This window comes from Protopterus annectens, chromosome 4.part0 (assembly GCF_019279795.1).
Source record: "Protopterus annectens isolate FY-2018-M chromosome 4.part0, PAN1.0, whole genome shotgun sequence".
NCBI lineage: Eukaryota > Metazoa > Chordata > Ceratodontiformes > Protopteridae > Protopterus > Protopterus annectens.
Window position 1 is genome coordinate 623,750,974 of NC_056733.1, and position 21,939 is coordinate 623,772,912.

Consider the following 21,939-nt stretch of genomic DNA (forward strand, 5'->3'; position numbering starts at 1 on the left):
AGACTTTCTTTGGAGGGTTTGATTGAAGACTACCCTCTATTTATTTTGTCTTCTGAGGGTGCATCAGCAAAGACACGGGGTTGTGCCCTTCCAACTATATTCAATATAGGCACCTTAAGTTTTGTCATTGCTTTCCTGGTAGTAAGGTAGGACAGAAGTTTTTTTTCCCTTGGATATCTGTGGTGGATGGGTTCTATTGCTGGCAGTTATGGCACTGCTTATAATTGTTCCTATCTCCCAGGCAGCAGAGGTAATGCTAATGTGGGTCTTGGTTCATTAGTGGTCACACAAACATCTAGAAGGTTTTACTGCTTTAGGCTTCTTCACAATGTAAGAAATGATCAATATCAGAATGTGCAAGTGGCAGAAAAGAACTGATAGACCAGATGTATTGTTTAATGTGGTATGTGCAAGCAAGAGTCCCTTTCCAAGTGTGGAAACTTAAAAAAAAAAAAAAACAAATGCTTAACTGGAAAGAGAGGTTGAAACCAATGAAAAGTCCAGCAATGATGACTCTCAGCATTGCATCACAGAACTGTAGAGGTTATCTCATGCAGAATCTGAAAATTCAGATGTCAGGCACAGAAATATACTCAGAATTCAGCTGTTGCACTAGACAAAAACTACTGTTAACAGAGATATAGCTTCACTACTTGACCATATGATTTGTCCATGCAGATCTGAATTAAGTTGCAAGATTTTTTTACTCTGCATAGAAATCTGAAAGAAATATGCAAACGGGGGATGGTAAAAGACTGTAGGGAAAAAGAGTTAAGAACTGTGATGGCCAGGCATCTGTCAGTAATTTGAAAACTGAGATGCAGTCATTCGGAAAGTCCCTGTAAGAATACAATATTTGTTCCACAGAAAAATGAAAGTTAAAGTCATCATTGTTAACCATTAGAAGTAAAATGTGAGTTAATATGATTGAGCAAAGCTAACAACTAAAACAAACAGGATACAAATATTATTGGACCATTCTTCAATGGAGCATTTTTTAACAGTAAAATAATTACAGCTGTTGCAACTCTGACTTCCAAATTGAGTTCTTGTGCAAGCAGCTTAAGCATTTCCTTGCCTACCTTATTTATCTGAGACAATGGGGTCCTGACAGACCCAACCTGTAATCGACCCCGGCCACTATCGTCTAATGACCTTCCAGGAGACCTTTCTCTACGAGTGCTTAGACTTCTTCCAGGAGACTTCTCTCGTTCCAGTCCCCGACCAGGAGACTTGTCACGACGCAGCTCTGCTCTTCCTTCATGGTAGCGTCGTGGAGTGCTTGGTTCCCGTGTGAGGCCCTCCTGCTGTCCTGGGCCTGGAGCTAGTCTCTTGGAGATATGGTCAGTGTAGGAGGGTGGACCTCGCTTATTGGGACTACTGTCAAAAAAAAAAAAAAAAATTGCAAAATCAATATTGATATGTAGATTTTTAGTAAACAAATATCCACTTTGAGAGCTTACAAGCAACTGAGTACTCACCATATCAGTACAGCTAAAAGATAAAAAGAAGTTATGTCTTACCATAATGTTCCATCTGTATTGTTGATCCTCGTTCAGTCATTACGCATGGGTATCGGTTCCGACCTCGGAACCAAGCCAGCCATTTTCCAAGATCGCGTCAGCTTCAAACTCTCGAGCTAAACTCTTACCAACAGTCTCCCTCTCCCTGTTTCCTCAGATTGAGTTTGCAAGTCAAAAGAAGGTAGAGGCTACCTCTGGTCAAATAACCTAAGAGAACCGAATGGTGAGATCCACTAGAAGCTGTAGGAGGGGGAAGGAAGGAGGGTCGTAATGATTGAACGAGGATCAACATACAGATGGAATGATATGGTAAGACATAACTTCTTTATCTGATATTGTTAATCTTCGTTCATTCCTTATGCATGGGACAGAGTCCCCAGCTACCTTTATTCCTGGGAGGCTCTCATGGAAGGACATTCCTGAGCACCATAGAACCGAAAGATGCTCTTCGCCTGGAGGCCAAATCCAATTTGTAATGATTGATGAAGGTATGAGGCGTAGCCCAAGTTGCAGCTGCACAGATGTCATGTAAAGAAGCATTGGCATGGAAGGTAGCAGAAGTTGACACCGACCTTGTTGAATGAGCTTTCATGGTAGTAGGCAACGAGATATTACGCTGTGTATAATTGAAGGTTACACAGTCCTTCAACCATCTAGCTAATGTGACCTTAGCAACAGCAGATCCTAATCTAGATCCAGAAAAGGCCAAAAATAACTGGTCAGATTTACAAAATGACCTGGTCCTGTCTAAGTAAAAACAGATTTGCCTGTGGATATCTAGGGTATGTAGGCAATACTCTCCTCTTTTTGAATGACTGGGAAAGAAAACTGGCAATTCAATGGTTTGATTAATGGACATTTCAGAGATCACTTTTGGCAGAAATGATAGATTACTTCTCAGAGACACTATCTCTATGAAAAATCAAGTATGGACTCTTGATACATAAAGCTTGAAGCTCAGAAATATGTCTGGCAGAAGTAATGGCGACCAAAAACAAAGTTTTCCATGACAAATGCTTGAGGTCGCAAGAAGAAGCTGGTTTGAAGGGTGGCATTGTCAGAGCTTGTAGAACTAATGATAAATCCCATGGTTGAATAGGTTCTCTAAAAGGGAGCTTCAGATGATTCACACCTTTTATGAAGGTCTAGCACAATTTGTGGGACATAAGAGAGGAATCTTGGACACCCTCATGGAAATTAGAAATTGCAGACAAATGAACTCTAATGGTAGAGGCCGACAGACCCGATTGAAAAAGGTGGGCCAGATAGTCTAGTATTATTGACACTGGTGCTGAGAAGGGATTGACTTGTTTATCTTTCAGCCAACAGGTAAATCTTTTCCACTCGCTCAGATAAGTAATTCTAGTGGAAGACTTATGAGATGCAATGAGAATGTCACGTACTGGTAAAGAAAGATCATTCTGGCCTGGCAATCAAGGGAATTGGAGTAGCCAAGCTGTGAGCTTCAGGCTGTTCAAGTTGGGATGAATCAGGTTCTGTGGATGTGAGATCAACTCTGGGGTTGGATGGAGAATCCATGGTCGATCTAGTAGGTGAGGCCAAAGAAAGGGGAACCAAATCTGTCGAGGTCAATATGGTGCTATGAGGATCACCTTGCTCTTCAACCAACGGGCTTTCTTCAGAAACTGGGGAATGAGGGGAAAGGGTGGGAATGCGTAAAGAAAACCCGAGGGCCAATCGTGGGCTAGAGCATCCCTGGGTGACTGTCCCAGAGGGGGAATCAGGGCAAAGTAGTTGTTGCATTTGTAGTTGGTCGAGGATGCAAAGAAGTTGTAGCAAGGACGGCCCCAGCGGTGGAAGATCTCCGCTGCTATCAAGGGATTCAGGGACCACTCGTGAGTTTGAAGAATGCACTTGCTGAGTCTGTCTGCTACCACGTTGGAACTCCTGGGAATGTGCGTTGTTAGAATGTCTACGGTTGGTAGCCATCGCCCATTGCCATATCCTCATGGCCGCTCGACAAGGGGGGTAAGATTTGGTTCCACCTTGCTTGTTGATGTACCAGACCAACACCATGTTGTCTGATTGAATCTCAATCGTCCCAGACAGCAGCAGGGGATGGAATGCTTGCAACACCAGAAGCACCGCCCTCAGCTCTAGAACATTTAGATGCAGATGGGCCTTAAGTTCGGACCAAGTGCCTTGAACTGTCTGTCCCTGACATAGCCCCCCACCCCATCAGAGAGGCTTCCGTGGTCACTGTGGCCTTGGGTTGCTGGGGGGAGAAGGGGCGAGACCATTGTGACAGATTGTGCGTCATCCACCAATTTAAATCCTGTTTGTACCTGTGGGTTACTCGAATCATGCCTGAAAGAGGATGCTGAAAGGGATACCATTGGTTGAGCAATAGCTGTTGTAGAAGCCTCATGTGAAACCTGGCCAGGGGGACAATGGTGATGGAGGCTGCCATGGAACCCAAGAGCTGTAGAACCGAGTGAGCCGTGGATTTCTCCGTTGAAAGGACTGGACTCAGTTGTTGCTTTATCCTTAAAATTCTGTGCTTTGGAATGGCAGCTCTGCAGTTCTTTGTGTCCAAGATAAGCCCTATGAATTCTGTCGACTGAGATGGGGTGAGATTGGATTTTTGCCAGTTTATGGTTATGCCTAGCCTTTGTGCAGCGAGGAGAGATTATGCCAGGGCTTCTTTCAGTAGATGTCTGGTGGGGACGGAAATGAGCCAGTCGTCTAGGTATGGAAACACCTGGAATCTTTGAAGTCGCAAGTGAGCTGTGATGACTACCATGAACTTTGTGAACACTCTGGGGGCTGTAGAGAGTCCAAAGGGCAGTACTCTGAACTGGTAGTGACTGGCTCCTGCATGGAAGCGCAGAAATCTTCTTGATGGCCTGTCCACTTTTATGTGGTAGTACGCATCTTGAAGATCCATCGACCACATCCAATCGTCTTTTTCCAAAAGCGGGAGGATAGACTGTATTGTGACCATCCAGAATTTTTGTACTCTTACAAACTTGTTCAATACACTGAGATCCAAAATTGGTCTCCAGTCCCCGGTTTTCTTTGGCACCAAAAATAGTCTTGAGTAGAATCTGGATCCTATCTGGTCTGGAGGGACTATTTGGATGACTCTCTTTCTTAGCAGCTTTTCTATCTCTGCTTCTTCCCTTTGACTGGGTGGAACGTTGGGAAGGTGTTTTGAAGGGACAGGAGAAATATCGAAGGGGATATGATAACCTCTGGTTATAATCCTTTGTACCCAAGAATCGGTGGTGATGGTTAGCCAGGCAGAAGGGTACAAGGAGAAACGACCCCCAACCGCCTCCAGAGGAAAGGAGTTGGGCCGCTATTCAGGAGCGCTGGTAGGGATGGCCAGGGAGAGAGTCCCTGGAACCCAGGTTACGCGGACCCCTCTGCCCTGAAAGGAGCGTCTTCCCTGTGAGTTTCCCCCTATGCCTCTAGGGGAGAACTCGGCCTGTGTGTCATGGAAAGGACCCTGAGATTTCTTGAACCACATCTTCCCACTCTTTGGTTTCGGGAGAAAGCACGTTGAGGGGAAGAATAATGGACACCTACTGCAGAAAGGGTCTTACCGTCCTGTTCACATCTGGCCAGTGTGATTTTAACTTTGGGTCAAAACACCGAAGAGGCCTCAATGGGAGCGTTAAGAAAGGAAGCCTTAAAGGGTTCCGCAAAATTGCACAAGCCCATCCAGGAGTGTCATCTCAAGACCGCAGCTGAACCCGCTGCTTGAGCTGCTCCTTCTGATGCATGAGATATCAGTTGCATAGAGGAGTTAGATATTGACTCAATGGTTGCCAGCTGAGAGGCCACTTTGTCACGGACCTCATCAGACATGGCACCAGCCAAGGTTTCAGAGAGCTCAGAAATCAGATCCCTTTGAAGCCTGGTAAAGTGTGCCATATAATTCAGGGACCTGATTGTAAAGGTCGCTGATGCAAAGGTGTGCTTCCCTATCCTGTTTGGGGCCCGGGACTCTGTTAGGCAGATGGACAGTCTGGCTTTCTTCTTCTGCCAGATCCTTTTTTGTTGCGGCCGCCACCACCAAAGCATCCTCAGGAAGACCTTTTGACCAATGGGGATCCGTAGCAGGAGGGGACAAAATCTTATCTGGCCTCCGGGGAATAGCTTTGACAGTGTCAGGAGCCTTCCAAGCATGCTGCACGATAAGCCAGACAAGTTCATCAGTAGGTGGAGTAACCCAGGAGGTAGGGGGCCGGGCACGAAAGGATCACCAAGGGATACCTCAGAGGGTGACCAAGGGGATCCTTCCCCCTCATCAAAATCTGTGTCTTTGGTGAGGGACTCCTTTGTGGAGTCCATGTGCTTCCTCTTACACAAACGTTTCCTGTGGACTTCCTCAGCGGGAGAAGCTGGAGAAGACAGCAGAAAATGGGGTTTCCTATGGGAATATGTCCTGAGGCCCTTGCACCCGGTGTCCGCTCGGTGCGACTTGTGAAACCAGTGTACCAGAGGAGGGCGGAGGGATAGACAGTCCAGTATCGCCAGCAGCAGCAAAAGCCTTCTCCATCAGTTGGAAGGCTGGTCTACCTGAAAAGGAGTGAATGTCCAGGACAGGGGTCACCCCTCCCCTAAGTGGCTCAGCCTGCCGACCCAGAGTCCCCGGATGGCTGTGGAGCAGCAAATTATGCACGTCACGACTGACATCCTGGGTCGTAGCAAAACTTTCCTACCATGAAGGCAACTGCGGTTCCTTAGTGAGATCCATAAAGGGAACCGCAGAAGGGGAAGACTGGGCTATATCCATGGACTTCAAAGGCAGTGAAGGAAGAGAATAAGAAGGGGTCTTTGGAGATGGGTGATCACCTCCCAAGGAAGGATAGTTCCTGGGGGGGTGGGATACCTCTGGCCAAGAGCACCTGATCCACAAGACGCAACACATCATGTTCAGAAAGGCTTCTAGTGGACCTCATGGAGACTGAGGGAGAAACAGGCCTGTCCACAGAAGAGGCAAACTCGGTGCCCATCTCACCAGTCTGCAACGGTGCCGAGAGAGACTGGACTACGGGTGTCTGCACCGAATAAGTCATCGGTGCTGAGGTCACGGTCTGCACCGACACAAGGATCAGTGCCGAAGTGGTTGTCGGTACCAAGGCTGGAACCGACAAAACTGGAGTCAACAATAGCGGCGTCGGTTCCAAGTAAGATGTCGGAGCTGACGTGGTCAAGGTCTGCGCTGACTGAGCGGTAGGTGCTGATACAGTAGTAATAGTCTGAACCGAGGAGCCCCTCAGTGCCGATATAGTGAAGGCTGCAGGAGAAGACGGAGCCGAGATCACTAGTGGAGCTGAATGCCTCGGTGCCGAAGGTCTAGGCATCAAAAGCACTGGGGCTGACTGAGTGAGCTCCGAAGCCGAAACTTTAGCCTTTTTAGGTTTTGGTTGGTGGGAGTCCCCCAGCCAGGGATGAAGGCAAAGATTTAGCCTTGGTAGGAACATCCAAAATTTTCTTATGGGCTCTAGGAGGGGTTGAGGCATCCGACCCAGAAATAGCCTCTGAAAAGGGAGATTTAAGAAGTCCCTTCAGCAGCAACTTGTTTTTCCTTTTGGGGCTCTTGCCGACTGCGGGACCACCTGGCGGCGGGATAGCCCAAGTGTGATGACTGCAGCAGTGTGAACACTTGAATATCTACATTTATGGTAGGTACAAAACTGTACTTTGTGTACACTTACCATAAGTGTAGATGTTCGACTGTATTCACTGTTGCTGTCCTAGTTTCCCACCCTCCATTCCCCTTGTCTCTCTTTCTCTTCCTCGCTCCTTACAGGGATTTTTGGTATTTACTTTCTACTTGTGGTGTTCTTCCACCATGACCTAGCTCCCTATTTGGGAGTTCCTGATAGTTGACGCAAGAAAGGCTGGTGTGGTGGTGTCTGCTGCCTGATTCTATACCACTGACTGCCTGGCGTCGGTCCTGGAGTGGCCGCTGCCGACACGGAGGAGCTGGGCCTCTGGTGTTCGGGCCAACTGGGGGCTGCCTCTGGCGGGATGGCCCAAGTGCGATGACTGCAACAGTGAATACACTCTAACATCTACATTTATAGTAAGTGTACACAAATGTACTTTCCTGATACTAATTAACAGTATTTCAAGTTCTTTTTTTCCCTACCCTACTTTGAAAATCAACTTTCCTTTTATGCACTAACTAGTTGTAACTTCTGAAGAAATTTTTATTTTCATTAGTAATCTTTTGAATAATTTCCACTACCTATTCCTTAATTCCCTCTCTTAACAGGTTAGGTGGGGAAGCACCAATATCTCATTTTTACTTCATTAGCTTAGGTTTTCTTTTTTATTGGCGAGTGATCTGAAATTGTTATTGGATGTGTGTTAAAGCTTTCAGTTATATGCACATGTTCCTGTGAAATGTACTTTCTTAGTATAACCCAGTTATTGTGCCTTGGGGAATAATATATAAATTCTTTGAGTTCCTACTACTGAATTCACTTCTGTACGAAATTATTTCGTATACTTCAGAAATCTGCTCTCTACCCTCTCTCTTGTTATAGTGTCCCTTTTGGGTCTTTCAAATAGATTCTCACTGTAGTAAGTCAAGTTCCTTTCCCTACTTATCATGTGTATTCCCTGCTGAAAGGTGATTATTTCTCCCCAAATTTTCTTTATCTCCATAATAGCAGTTTTAGTTGGAATGTAAGTACACGCAAGTGTAATCCTCCTGCCTTTCCGGTAGCCCTTTACTACAAGTCTACCATTATATTTTTCTCTTCTATCACTGTTGGAGTTCTTCTGGCATTAAGTACATGTACTCACCCTTTCATTTGTCCATGACTGTGGTGAGTATCCATCCCAAAATCATTTTTTGAAATTCATATACTTTACAAATGTCTCTAATGACATTGCTATTTGCACTCTGCATTTCTTGGAAAAGAAGGCAAGTATGAATTTTATTCTTCATGAGGCTATTCACATTCCAAAATTTGAGTAGTGTAGGCTTTATAAGTTGTTTCCTACCTGTTACATAAATGACAGCTTCTTTAAATGTCCATTTCCAGCTTTTGTTACATGCCTCATCTAATGTTTGGCAGGTTGATCTTTTATGCAGTTTCTTGTCATCTCTGTGTGAACCTGTCACATTCTGCAAGACTTTTTGTTTTAATGAAACCCACAAACAAAGGACCAAACACTTGCACATAGCCTCTTCACTTAAAACAAACTCAAATTTTATTTGAAAATGTACTTGCATAGTTTTAACCCTCCTGATAGGAACGGTTGTCCCAAATTGGTAGCTGAACTCCTAGGCATCATCTAAGTTAAAATTAAGGATCTGATGATATTTTCAGTCATTCTTCAATTAATGGATCTCTGATCCGATCTGTTATCTAACTTGCCCACTTTTACCAGATTCACAGATCCAACTCTTGAGTTCCTTCTTTTACCTGTAATGCCACATCTCCAAAGCATACCTCAGATCTCGTTTGCTTTCATATTGTTCAGATGTGGATCTGCTACTATGGAGCCTGAGTGCAAGATGCTTCCTTTTTGTGAGTTTTTTAGAGATTTCTTCTGATCTTTACCATTCTTCCTCCCTTAACCCAAAAACTGTGAGCAAAGGTTTTCTTTATTAGCCTGACCATTTTCTCTTACCTGTTTAGTGGTAATCATTTAAGTACCATTGTTTTTACTCCTTTTTCTTCCTCGTTGGCCTTCCCTATCCCATTTAGGGTATTTTTCTCAGTACCATTGTTGGTATCTTCACTTTTCTCACTTTCTAGCCCCCCCCCCCCCAATACAAACCACATTTTCTTGACTCACTATCAAGATGTCTGAAAAGCCATTGGCCTTCAAAAAGTGCAGTTTTTGTGGGCAGCAGATCCCCATTTTGGTTGCCCACAAGGAGTATGTTTGCCTGGTGCTGCCCATTTGGGCACTCAATGCCTTGTTTGTGCAGAGTGTAATTCTAGGGCACTGATTGATGGAATAAATCAGATTTGAAGGGTTTGTTGCTGCTGCCGTCCATGTCTGCCTGGACCCAAACCCCTGATAGTTTGACAGAGGGAAACCTGCTTCATTTCCTAAGGAGAGAGAATCCAGAAGGCAGTCCTCCAACCATTTTCCCAGTCCGGTCTGACCATTAAGCCTCCTGCTAGAATTTCAAAAGCATTGGATCCAACTTCTTGGATCGTAGCTCTTCAAAGGTTGTCACCTTGGACCTGATGTCCACTCTTCCCTCCATAGCCTATATATCTTTTGCTCCATTCCCCTTTCCTGCAGGAAACCGAGGAGACTTTCCAGACCTCCTCCCTTAGGCCCTCCGGGACCTATCAGAAGCAGAGGTGTATAGAATTAAAGTTCCTCAGAGCTCAGATACAGATTGAGTGATCTCAGCTCTGTCTCCCATCTGACCCGTGAGCCTGCCCCTCTACTCAGCCTCAAGTGATTTTACTCTGATCTGACAGGAGTTTTGCAGCCCTTGTATCAGAGATCTTCGAATGTCCTCATTGGATTTGAAGACGGGTCGTTTTTCCATTCTGACCATGTTCCTGAGTTTCCTGGTTCTAAACTTTTTGTAGCAGGATAACTCTTGAAGCAGAAGCATCGGCATAGGCTCCAAGGGTTTAGAATAGACTCTGAAGCTGTTGGAGCCATCCTTATCCCTTGGAGCCTCAATGCTGGACTGCTGGAGTCTGACTCCCTCCTCATGACAGGTGTCTGTGGGGATTCAGGGTGTGCAACCCAAGTTGCTTTAGCTCTGGTGCAGTTGGCTGCTGTTACCCTGGACCTTCTGCATTTGAGATAGTGGAGAAGGCTTTCTTTTTACTAAGAGAGGACATCCTTGTCCCCCCTCGGATCCCATTTGTTACTTCATTGAATTTGAGCTCTAAGCCTCTCAAGGTTGTACCACTCCGACAGTCAACCCAATCAAGCTTTGTCAGTATTTCCTCAGGACTTCCCTGTCATTTCTGATACCTCACCAGAGCATCCCACTGAGTTTCCTAGGAAGAAAATATGTGAAAGGAGACACCTAGATGTCCCCCAGGAATCTTTCACCGAGGGTGCAGACTCCTTTGAAGGTGCAGGGTTCCCCCATTTCTCCACCTGATAACATCTCCTTTGGTAGAGATTCTAGAACTTAAGCAAAATGGTGGGTGGTCTTCCAAAACCTTTCCCAGTAGGAGTCAGAATTCCTGGAGGCTTTCGGGTCTGGCCCAGCTACATCTTTGGTGGTCCCACCAGCTAATGAATTGATGGACTTAATGTTATGCTGTGAATGGAAGAAGCCAGATACTGTGTAGCCTAGCCCTAGATGTCAAGTTAAGTGTTTAGCTTTCCCAAAGAACAGAAACCACTGGACCAAGGAAGTCTCTGTAGATGTAATGGTCATACTGGCAGTCAGTAAAAGAGAGCTAATTTTTCCATCCCTTAACAGGGAGTTTAGGTCTTTGGACAAATTTAGCAAGTGTGTTTATACCTCAGTGACCTTTGCCCTGTAGTCACTGAATTACCTGTCTCACTTTACCAGACTAAAAAAGATTTGTTCACTGCGCTAGCTAAATCATTTTCCTGGTCCATGTCTTTGGAGGACTAGAAGAAAGCTTCGTAACTGGCCTCCCTTCAGTGCATTTCCATTGTGTCCATGAGACTCGTATCATGCTGCTGAGGGTAGCTCAAGGGTCGCGAGTTCAAGTGTAGATGTTAAGAGACAGACATGACTAAATATGGCTCTGCAATTTTGTAGAGTTTACATCTTCATTAATCAAAGCTCCCTTTGATGGATCATCCTTAATTGGCCCAAGGTGAAAGAAACTGTCTACAGAAGTGAGCAAGACAGAAATACTTTGTCTGCCATTGAGATCCTTTTCTTGGAATCAGTGAGGTGGTTAAGATATGGTTTCACAATCCCAAGTGTGGTTTCACAAGTCCCAAGTGCCTTTCCAAGACTGAAGAGATGACTATTCTCCTGTGGCAGAAGGGGGAACTTCTAATGGAAGACGCTGCCATCACAGCAGAGATGGCCTACAGAAGTGGGGTTTCAGCAGATTCATTCGCTCATAAACCTTACCAGTGCTCCTGAAAGGTTGTCCGTCAGCTGTACTCTGGAAGCAGTTGGGATAGCTTGTTGGTGCATTCAGAAACCGTCGGAATGCATCACAAAAGAGATACTTGGGTGCGGAGGATTATATCCAGAGACTACTTCATACAGTTTTCCCAAATCTCCCCTGTAAAAATGAGATTCCCAATATTCCACCTAATCAGAGGAAAGCAGCAGCCCTGGAAATAGAAATGCTGCTATTTTTTTTTTCAGAAAGACATGCAGACCAGTTAGGATCCAGAAATTACTTAAGATCCTTTTTAGTGCCAAAAAGAGAGGGGACTTGAAATCCATTTTGGATCTCAACTAACTATACCAGTATGTGAAACGTTCAAAGTTCCAGATGGTCACGGTTGAGTCCGTTTTGCCTCAGCTGCTAAAGGACGATTGGATATGGGACACATCTTGCAAAGATCTTTCGCATCAAAATGAGCAGGTGCTCCAAAAGATTTCTGCTCTTCCAGATGGGAGATGGTCATTACCAGTTCAGAGTACTGCACTTCGCACTCACTACAGCCCCTAGGATGTTCACCAAATGCATGGCGGTTGTAGCTCACCTGAGACTGCTAGGATTGATTGTTTCAGTATCTAGATGACTGGCTCCTGAGTGCTCTGACCAGGCATCCGCTTATACAAGTGAAGGGCTACTTGTTCCAGTTCTGTCCCCATCTGGGCATGAGTCAACTGCAGCAAATTACAACTCACCTATACAGAATCTGGAGTTTATAGGTGCTCATCTAGACGCAGTCAAATAGATGGTCACTTCAACAACAGTGAGAAAAAAAAACCTCTCTGATCCAAGGTTATGGAAGTGATCTCGTGTTCTTTTGCAGAACACTTGCAAGCCTTAAGGTCCATGGTAGCAGCAATTACTGTGGTTCCATTAGCCAGATTTCATATGCAAATTTTTCAGTGGACTCTGTCAGTAAAGTAGTCTGTTCTTCAGCAGCCGTTGTATGCACTAGGCAGGCTCACACAAGCTTGCGAGAAGCACTATATGGGTGAATCTGTTCATTTGAAGTTTCTCAGGGTCATCCATTTGTTCTCCCTCTAGTGATAGGCAGAGTAACCACGGATGCCTCCCAATTGGGGTGGGCGGGCATTAATGGAGTACAGTCCAAGGTATGTGGTCCCCAGAAGATGCCAATTCACACCTGTGTCCTGGACATGAGAACAGTCCTAACAGCCCTTTAAAAATGCTCTCGCCTCTCGGATGATTGCAGTTCAAATAGACTGTGTTAGTCTGGTACATCAACAAACAGGGGAACCAGGTCTTAGTCCGAGAGGCAGTGAAAGTTTAGCAGTGAGTGATATCTTCCAGCCAGTATTCTCATGGCAATACGCATACTGAGGAAAGCCAACATGCTTGCAGACAAATTAACCAGTTCCATTCTGATATCTCATGAGTGATCTTTTAGTGTCAAGAGTGGCAGAGATGATTTGACATTGATGGGGCCAACCATGCTGTGATCTTTGAGTCTCCCATAACTTGAAGTGCAGCAGTTTGCTCATTCTGATCCCTTCATTGGAAGGGTCTGTGAGAGATGCTGTAGTCCAATTGACTCTCTGGTATCATCTACTCTTAACCCCCACTGTTTCTAATCCCCGAATTCTTACAGCAGGCATTCTTAAGTAGCAGTTATCTTAATTGCACCTTTCTGGCCTTGTCAAGTTTGTTTTCCTGTCCTGTTTCCACCTTGTGTACTGGACCCAACTCCATACCTCCTCTCTCACCCATCAAGAATAATAAATCCCAAATCTCAACAGTCTCAAGTTGAGCACATGGTTTCTCCACTTCCAGTGATGGCTAGACATTCCAGGCTTTTTCCCCAGTCCACAATATTCTCATCTTCTCAAAAGGTCTGTAATAGGGGCATTTACAAGAATACATGGAAGAGATTTTTTATCTGGACTCTTGAGACCTGATCCTTCCTGTGCCCCAATCTTCATGGTATTTGAAATTCTGGCCTCCATTCTTGACAATGGGGTGAATTATTCAACCATCCAAGTTCATTTCGGAGCTATTTCGAGTTTCCATTCAGGCTTTCATTCCATGTTGGCTTCTTCAAAGTTGGGATAAGCTTTTCTTAAAGGAACATTGCTACTCATGCCTTCATTCAAGGGTCCTACACCCCTTTGGGATTTCACTGTTGTGCTGCAAGTTCTTAATCAACCTCCATTTGAACCATAATGAGGATCTTAAAAATTTGTCCTGGAAAATTATCTTTCTGGTTGCTATCTCTTCTAGGCAAATATCAGAACACAGAGGCCCTTTCCTCTATGTGTCCATATTTGATTTTTTTATAAGGATGGAGTTTATCTACTCATGAACCCCTCTTTTTTTTTCTTTTCTATTTTTTTAACCTAAAGTGCCTTTTGAATCCAACATTAATCAGGTTATCAGTCTACCCATATTCTTCCCAAAATTTTCAAACAAGGACGAATATGTTGCATCTTTTGGATGTACACTGACTGCTTAGATTTATTCTTCACAGAACCAAGGATTTTAGAAAAGCTGATCAATTATTTGCATAGTTTTCCAAGAACAAATTGGGGAAAGTAGTTTGTAAAGTGACTCTAGCTAAATGGTTGATGGATTGTATATTCTTTGTTTAAGGAGAGAGATTATCATCTTTACAAAGACCCCAGAAATGCATTCCACAAGGTCAACAGCCACTTCATATGTTTTTTTTGGTCAAGAACATTTATAGATAACATTTGTGCCACTGCCACTTAGTCTAGTGCTCATACTTTTATTGCTCCTTATAAGTTAGACTTGCTGCCCTGGAGTAGGGCAGCATTTGTCTTAATGCTGCTCTGGACATTCCTTCCATGAGGACCATCCAAGGTTTACCTAGCAGGGACTCTGTCCCATCAGTTGAGGGATGAAAGAAAATGACATCATCAGATGCAAAGCTATGTACTCTCCATGATGATGCATATGTTGTCCCTTTTCATTCTTCCTCCGCTTCCCACCCTCCATACCCCTTCCCTTTCTTTCTGGTGAGACACAAGAGATGCTTCTTTGGGAACATAATTATATATGTAGAAAACTGCAAGGAACCACCACGATAGGTAAATAATTTATTTTAACAAAAGAAACAAGCGCTTTCACGCACCACCATGGCGCGCTTCATCAGGTTACATTAATTAATTAAAACTCAGTGCTTAAATATAAAAAACACTCCCAATTATTTAATCTAAGACATCAATTAAGACAATCAATTAATTCATTTAAAAAGATAGCACCAATATAACAGCAGGCTTTGAGTAAGCAAAGCCATTTAAGCATGCGTAGCTTTTCTATGTACATATACCTATTGAAAAGGCAAAAGAAAATATTCCATCTGCAAAGACAAGCATCGTATTCAGATTGTATAACTCAGCCTAGATATTAATAACAGTTTCATATCTCAACATCAGATCCAAAAATCTATTTCATATTATGACATAAAACATTATACCAATATAAATATAAACAACAAAACACATAAATAATTAAATAAATATCTAAATGCTAGTTCATATATTATACTATTATTAACTTATTGTGTGCAATATTTATTCCATATCTATACTATCAAATTATTATTTATACAATACTTTCATTAAATTCCCAACACTACAGCAATGAAATCTTAAAAGGGGGAATATAAAAAATAAAAATATAATAGAATAAACTGAATGAATATATAGATATTGATTCATACACATTACTATTACTGAAACAAATCATGTACTAAAATTATAAGATACTTATATTATCAATTCATTACTCATATAATACTTACATTAAGAAACAAGTACTTAAAAATGTAGAAATCAAAATAAGAATGTAATAAAACAAGAACAAACTACATTAAACACGGCATAAGAAAACAAAATAGAGGAGAGCAGAGTGGAAAATTCATCCATCTCCTAGTAAAGCTGGTCGGATACGCTTCCCACCCTCCATACCCCTTCCCTTTCTTTCTGGTGAGACACAAGAGATGCTTCTTTGGGAACATAATTATATGTTTGAGCTCCATTCCTTTTCTATGCCTCAATCTTTTTTTTTATTTTAAGAACCATGTTTATTAAATTATCATGTATGGCAATAGCAGTCATACATTTATATAAATGAAAACAAAGCATATTGACATTTTAGTTCCAAACATTGTACATCACAAACAGAATTGACATAATTTTAGCTGCAAGCATTATACATCACTTACAATCTGTCTAGTCACTGTCATTCAAACATTACATAGCTCATTCAGATTTTGCCTTCTTTTAAACATCATTCCTCCTCTGTATATACTGTCCCCACACTTCCCATTTATTTTCTTTGTAATTTGCTCCTATTCTTTTCCAAAGATCCCAATTCCAGTTGTTTTCTCTCTGTGTATTCACTTTTAGTATAGTTGGTTTACACTTTGATTTCCATTTTCTAATAACTCCAGCCCCCATAATTAGACTCGGCAAGGTCTTACTGTGCCTAAGCAATTCCACTTCTGTATCAGTTACTGTCTAAGCAATTCCAATTCTGCATCATAGCTAAAAAAAAATAATTTCCTTGGTTCACCATTTTGCTCACCCAGTACCTGTGCTAGAGTAGTGTACATAGAATATTTAAAGTTTGCTAACTAATCTCACTAGATATTCACATCCCAACCCCAGTCCCTGCCCAGAAAACCACAGTGAAAAACTTCTCTAAAGCAAATTTCACACTCCTCAAAACTGAGGTGGAATCCTTCAAAGCCGCCTGTGGAAAATACAGCCCAGACCGCAGAATCCTTTATAAACGCATTCTATGAACACCTTCAGGAATGCATGGATCATGCAATCCCAAACAAAACCAAGACCCAATCCTCCAAAGGCAGGCGTCCTGTCTGGTGGACCCCAGCCATAAACAAACTATACAATAGAAGGAGGAAGCTACTACATCATAGAGCAAAATCCCAAAAAGGGAAGGCATCTCTGATCAGTATTAGCAAAATCTACAGGCACTCAAAATCGTCTAAGGCCAGCTTTGAGAGACAAATTGCACAGGACACTAAGGATAATCACAAAGCTTTCTTTAGTTATGTTAGGAACCTGGGTGGGAATTCCCAGATATGCTCAGAATTAGTCCAAAATGACAAAAAATACACCAAACCCACAGACATTGCCAACAGCCTAGCTGACAGGTTCAGCACAAACTCCCCCCCTTCCCCATCAAAAGGGCAAATATCTATCCCAGCAGAGTGCTGCCCCCCTGACATCTCAGATGCTCAGGTAAGAGCCACCCTCTCCAAAGCAAAAAACACAGCATCAATGGGACCAGACGGTGTCCTGGGCTGCGTCCTACATGAACTCCAAGAAGAACTAAACCCAAACATAAAACTACTGTTCAATCTCAGCCTTAGTACAGGATATGTACCCAAAGAGTGGCGTACAGCAACAGTGGTCCCTCTAAACAAAGGTGGTGCCTCAACGGATCCTGGAAACTATCGCCCCATATGCCTGACTAGCTTAGTCTGCAAAGCTATGGAAAAGATCATCATGGACCTCATAAATAAAGATATTGGGGACCTACAGACACTGGATCCTACCCAGTTCGGCTTTGTTAAGGGCAGATCCTGCCTCTTAAACCTGGTCGATTTCTTTGAAACAGTCACCAAGGCCATTGACGAGGGGAAGGTGGTCCACACAGCCTACCTGGACCTCGCAAAAGCCTTCGATACAATACCTCACTCTGGCATTATAGATAAGCTCACCAGCTTAAATATAAACCCCTATGTCACTAGATGGGTTGCAAACTGGCTCAAGGACAGAACCCACATGGTTAGAATTGCTGGAGCCATGTCAGACTCCAAACCAGTTACAAGTGGTGTCCCACAAGGCTCAGTCCTGGGACCTCTCTTGTTCAGTATATATTTCTCGGAGGTACAGGCCAACACGGAAGAACTGTGGCTGACCAAGTTCGCAGATGACTGCAAACTGGGCGCCATAATCGACTATCCAGCCGACACAAGCATCCTACAAAAGGGCCTCACAGAAACAGACAACTGGTGCCAGAGCCATGGCCTCAAGCTAAACGCCAAAAAGTGTATAGTCATCCCCTTCGGCAAAAACAAAGTGCCCACAAATTACCACATAGGTGGTAATCCATTAAGTATGGAAGAAGTAATTAGGGACCTGGGGACACAAGTTGATAGCAATCTCTCATTCGACAACCACGTGGCCAAAGTGGTTAGAAAAACATTTTATATAGCCCACCTAATCATGAAGGGATTCACATCTAGATCAGGGGAGGTCATCGTGCCTCTTTACTCATCCCTCATCAGGCCCATAATTGAGTACAATGCCCCTTTTGGGATGTACCTTACCAGACACCTGCAGCAACTGGAAAGACCCCAAAAGTACCTCACCAAGAGGATCAAAGGGCTCAAACAGATGCCATATGCTGCCTGGTTAAAGAAACTCCAGCTCTACTCAGTGGCATACTGTCTGCTCAGAGGCGATCTGTGCTTGATGTATAAAGCCATGTCCAACCCGGAATTAATGGACATGCTGCACCTCAGAAAATCCAAATCCCATCGAGCTATGCGCTCAAGAGACTTGAACCTCAGCACTGAAATAAATAGGACATGCTGGAGGGACAGATTCAGAACCCAGAGGCTCCCTTCACTCTGGAATAAAATCCCAGTCCAGGTTAGTCCCTCATTGAATAAAACAACAGGAAAATCCACAAATTCGGAAACAAATTTATTCTCTCTCTCTGACGTCTCGGCCGTAGCCTTCAAGGAGTATAAACCTTACAAATACCAGAACTGAATTTATACTGATTCACAAAGCAATTATACAATAAATCAATTAATATGAATTGGTTAAATTCATTACATCAAATCAATATACTCCAATTAAAGTCTTCATTAAGACCATTGGGATGTAATGTATTAGATTTCAAAATATATACAGCTTCTTTATATAATAAAATTTGTTTAATATTAACACTGACATGACAAGAATGGTATACTTGCTCTAAAACAGTACCTTGTAACCCCTCATTTTTGCTCTGGTGAAAATTTTTAAAATGCACAGCCACAGAACTTTCTTCCTTATTATTAATAATGTCCCTGGCATGCTCCAAAAGCCTAACCTTAAAAGCCCTTTTGGTCTCTCCAATATAAAATTTATCACAAGGGCATTTAAGTGCATATATCACTCCTTAAGAATTACAATTAAAAGCATTACATGTTTTGAAACAGACATTGTTAATATGAGAAAAATGAGAAACTATAAAATTACAAGCTTTACATTTGCCACATCTGAAAGTACCTTTCATAGATAGGCTATGCTGTACACTAACTACAGGCATAGTAAACTTACTTTTTACTAAAAAATCTTTAATATTTTTCCCTCTTCTGTAGGAAAATTTGAGATGTGCATTCAACCATGAAGACACACTACTTAAAGAACTAAAATATTTCCAAAAATGGTTGATCACTTTAACCAATTCACCACTAAAACAACCAAAAGTTGTAACAAAATACATTACATCTTTCTGTCTATTATTCATATCATTATACTTTACTAAATCTCTATTAAACAAATTATCAGTAACTTTTTTGCACCTATAGCCAAAAAATCATTTATAACTATTTGTTATTATTTCATCACTATAACCCCTTTGGTGAAACATTTCCATTAATAAACTAAGTTCCTTTTTAAATACAATCTCATTATTGCACAATCTAGAAATTCTTACCATTTATCCATACGGTAGACCTTCTATTGTATGGGGAGGGTGACAGCTTGTGCCATGTACATATTGTATACCTCCTTCAAACTTCGTATTAACTGATGTCACTAGTTCTTTACCATTAACAATATTCAACACAATATCAAGAAAAGAAATAGAAACACCTTTTTTAAACCCATCAAATTTCAACGAAAATCTATTATTATGTAGATCTAAAATGAATTGATCTACCAAAGCTTCACCATCTTCCAACAAAAAAATCAAATCATCAACAAACCTATAATATTTAATAACATATTTATGAAAAAATAATTCCGATATAAAAATTCAGACTCAAAAAGGCCCATAGCAAGGTTTGCATACATAGGGGCAAAAGCTGCCCCCATGGCTGTACCTTGTTTTTGTCGGTACAAACTATCATTAAATTCAAAAAAAATTTTTGTTAAAGAGAAGTAAATAAGTTCAACAATATACTCTGTGGCCGGATGATCACCTAAGAAAAACCTTATAGCTTCTATACCAAAAGAATGACTAATATTGGTATATAGAATCTTAACGTCAACCGTAACCCAATACATACATCTATTCCATTTAACATTCCTTATTTTGTCCAAAAAAATCAAAAACATCGGAGATGTAAGATGGCAGAGTCTTGACTTTAGTTAAAAGAAAATTGCGTAGAAAAACACCTAAACTGTGCAAGAAGTAATTGCATCCAGAAACAATAGGTCTCCCAGGTGGAACTCTCAAGTCTTTATGTATTTTAGGGAGACAATAAAAGGTAGCCATTTTACAGCCTTCTATTTTAAATTTGTTTTTTAAATCTGCTGCAGAAAAATAGCCTAAGCTTTGTCCTTTATCCAATAATTATTTATACTCATTTAGGGCATCATTATATAAATCCCATTCCACCTTTTCATAAACTGTAGTATCATTTAAATGATGCATACACATTTTATGATATTGGGAAAAATGCATAGCAACCAACTTATTACCCTTATCAGATGGTTTAAAAATAATTTCTCTATTGTTACTCAATGCTACTAGAGCTTTCCATTCTTTAAAGCATAAATTATATTGTATGTTGCCTCTATTTTTCATATATTCACTGAATGCAGATTCAATAGAAAAATTTAACATATTCACAAAATGCAAGACATCATTATTTAAAACTGGAGGTATGAAACAACTAGTTGATTGAACAAATTCAGTATCAAATCTATAATATGCATCAGGAATTTCACCTGATGTACAGGAATAAAAACTTTCCGAAGAAACATCTATACTGTCTTCTGAAGATACAGAATATGAGCGATTGTGTATATTACCAAAAAAGTTCTTTAAATGTAACTTTCTACCAAATCTATATACATCACTCTTCATCTCATGTACACGAGAAATTACAGTAGGAATAAACTTTAGTCCACAATTAAGAACAGCAAGTTCAATATCAGTGAAAAAATGTCCTGACAAATGAACAATATAGTCGTTTGTAGGAGGTGATAAAGACGGAAAAATGTCATCATTTACCTCTTTTATGTCCCCCTTGAAAAGGATGTTCTCTTGTTGAAGGACCATGAAATTCACGTTGGCGTTTCTTTCCTTGTTGACCTTTATTAAAGTTGTTGGTCTCTCCACGAAAAGTTTGGTGAAATCTTTCAGGTTGTTGTGGCACTGGCATCGCAGGAAATTCTGTATCAATATTCTCCACCTCTTCATACGAAGTGTAACCACCTTCAGACACTGAAAGTGAGGAGTTGTGATAACTATCGTTCCTAGAATCTGTTTGAAACTGAACGCTTACGTGGCTTACTGCGACTGGCTCTCGACAAGAAGGCTTTGTTGTTCTCATAATCCCGTATATCTCTGAGTAGTTTCCCCTTCTTCCTTTCTACTAGTAAGGTCTCATAATCTTTTAATTTCCCATTCATAGTACTAAGGAAATCATCCATAGTAGAAGCAGGAGTGCAGGATAATAAGTTGTCACAAAGTTTTTTTATCTCCAAACCCAATTCCTTTTGTTTAATTCTGTCACGTTCAATTAATATGTGTACCCATTCGGAAACACATTTGTGAGCTGCTGCAACCCAACGCTTGTGGAAAGCAGCATCAGTGTCATTTGATAGATCAAAAGGGGTAGTGGGATCTTTATAAACTCTGAGCCCCCTCTGTGTTATATCTATATCAATGTACTTCTGTAAGCCACAGATATTAAAAAATGTGGCAGTCTCTTTCCACATATTTTTTTCAAGTTTATCAAATAAAGACTTGGTTTCAGTACTAATAGATGTCGGCAATTTACGACCCACATTATTGAAAGGATTCGGGAAACGTTTGCGTCTATCATCTTCCCATTTATCCCAAACAGTTAAATTATTACCAGCTGAGTTCCTCTGGGAAGAATTACGCTCCCGGTCTGAAGTGTTAGCTAAAAAATTATCTAACGACATTTGTGTACCATCCATAGTCTCACGAAAAATTCGAGGCAGATGACGTTGAGGATCAGTTGACATGTATACAAACAACCCAAAACCAGCAGAAGAACCAAATAAAACAACAGGAAATTCCACAACTTTGGAAACAAATTTATTCTCTCTCTCTGACGTCTCGGCTGTAGCCTT

At 41.8% G+C, this 21,939-nt stretch overlaps 1 protein-coding gene across 1 annotated transcript in view; it reads right to left on the reverse strand.

Moving 5' to 3' along the window:
* CIT (citron rho-interacting serine/threonine kinase) overlaps positions 1-21,939 on the reverse strand; it is a 3,433,971-nt gene that overhangs the window by 142,334 nt on the left and 3,269,698 nt on the right. Inside the window, exon 46 of the mRNA XM_044069760.1 lies at positions 1,083-1,380. Coding sequence (XP_043925695.1) covers positions 1,083-1,380 — 298 coding nt within the window. The remainder of the gene's footprint in view (positions 1-1,082; positions 1,381-21,939) is intronic.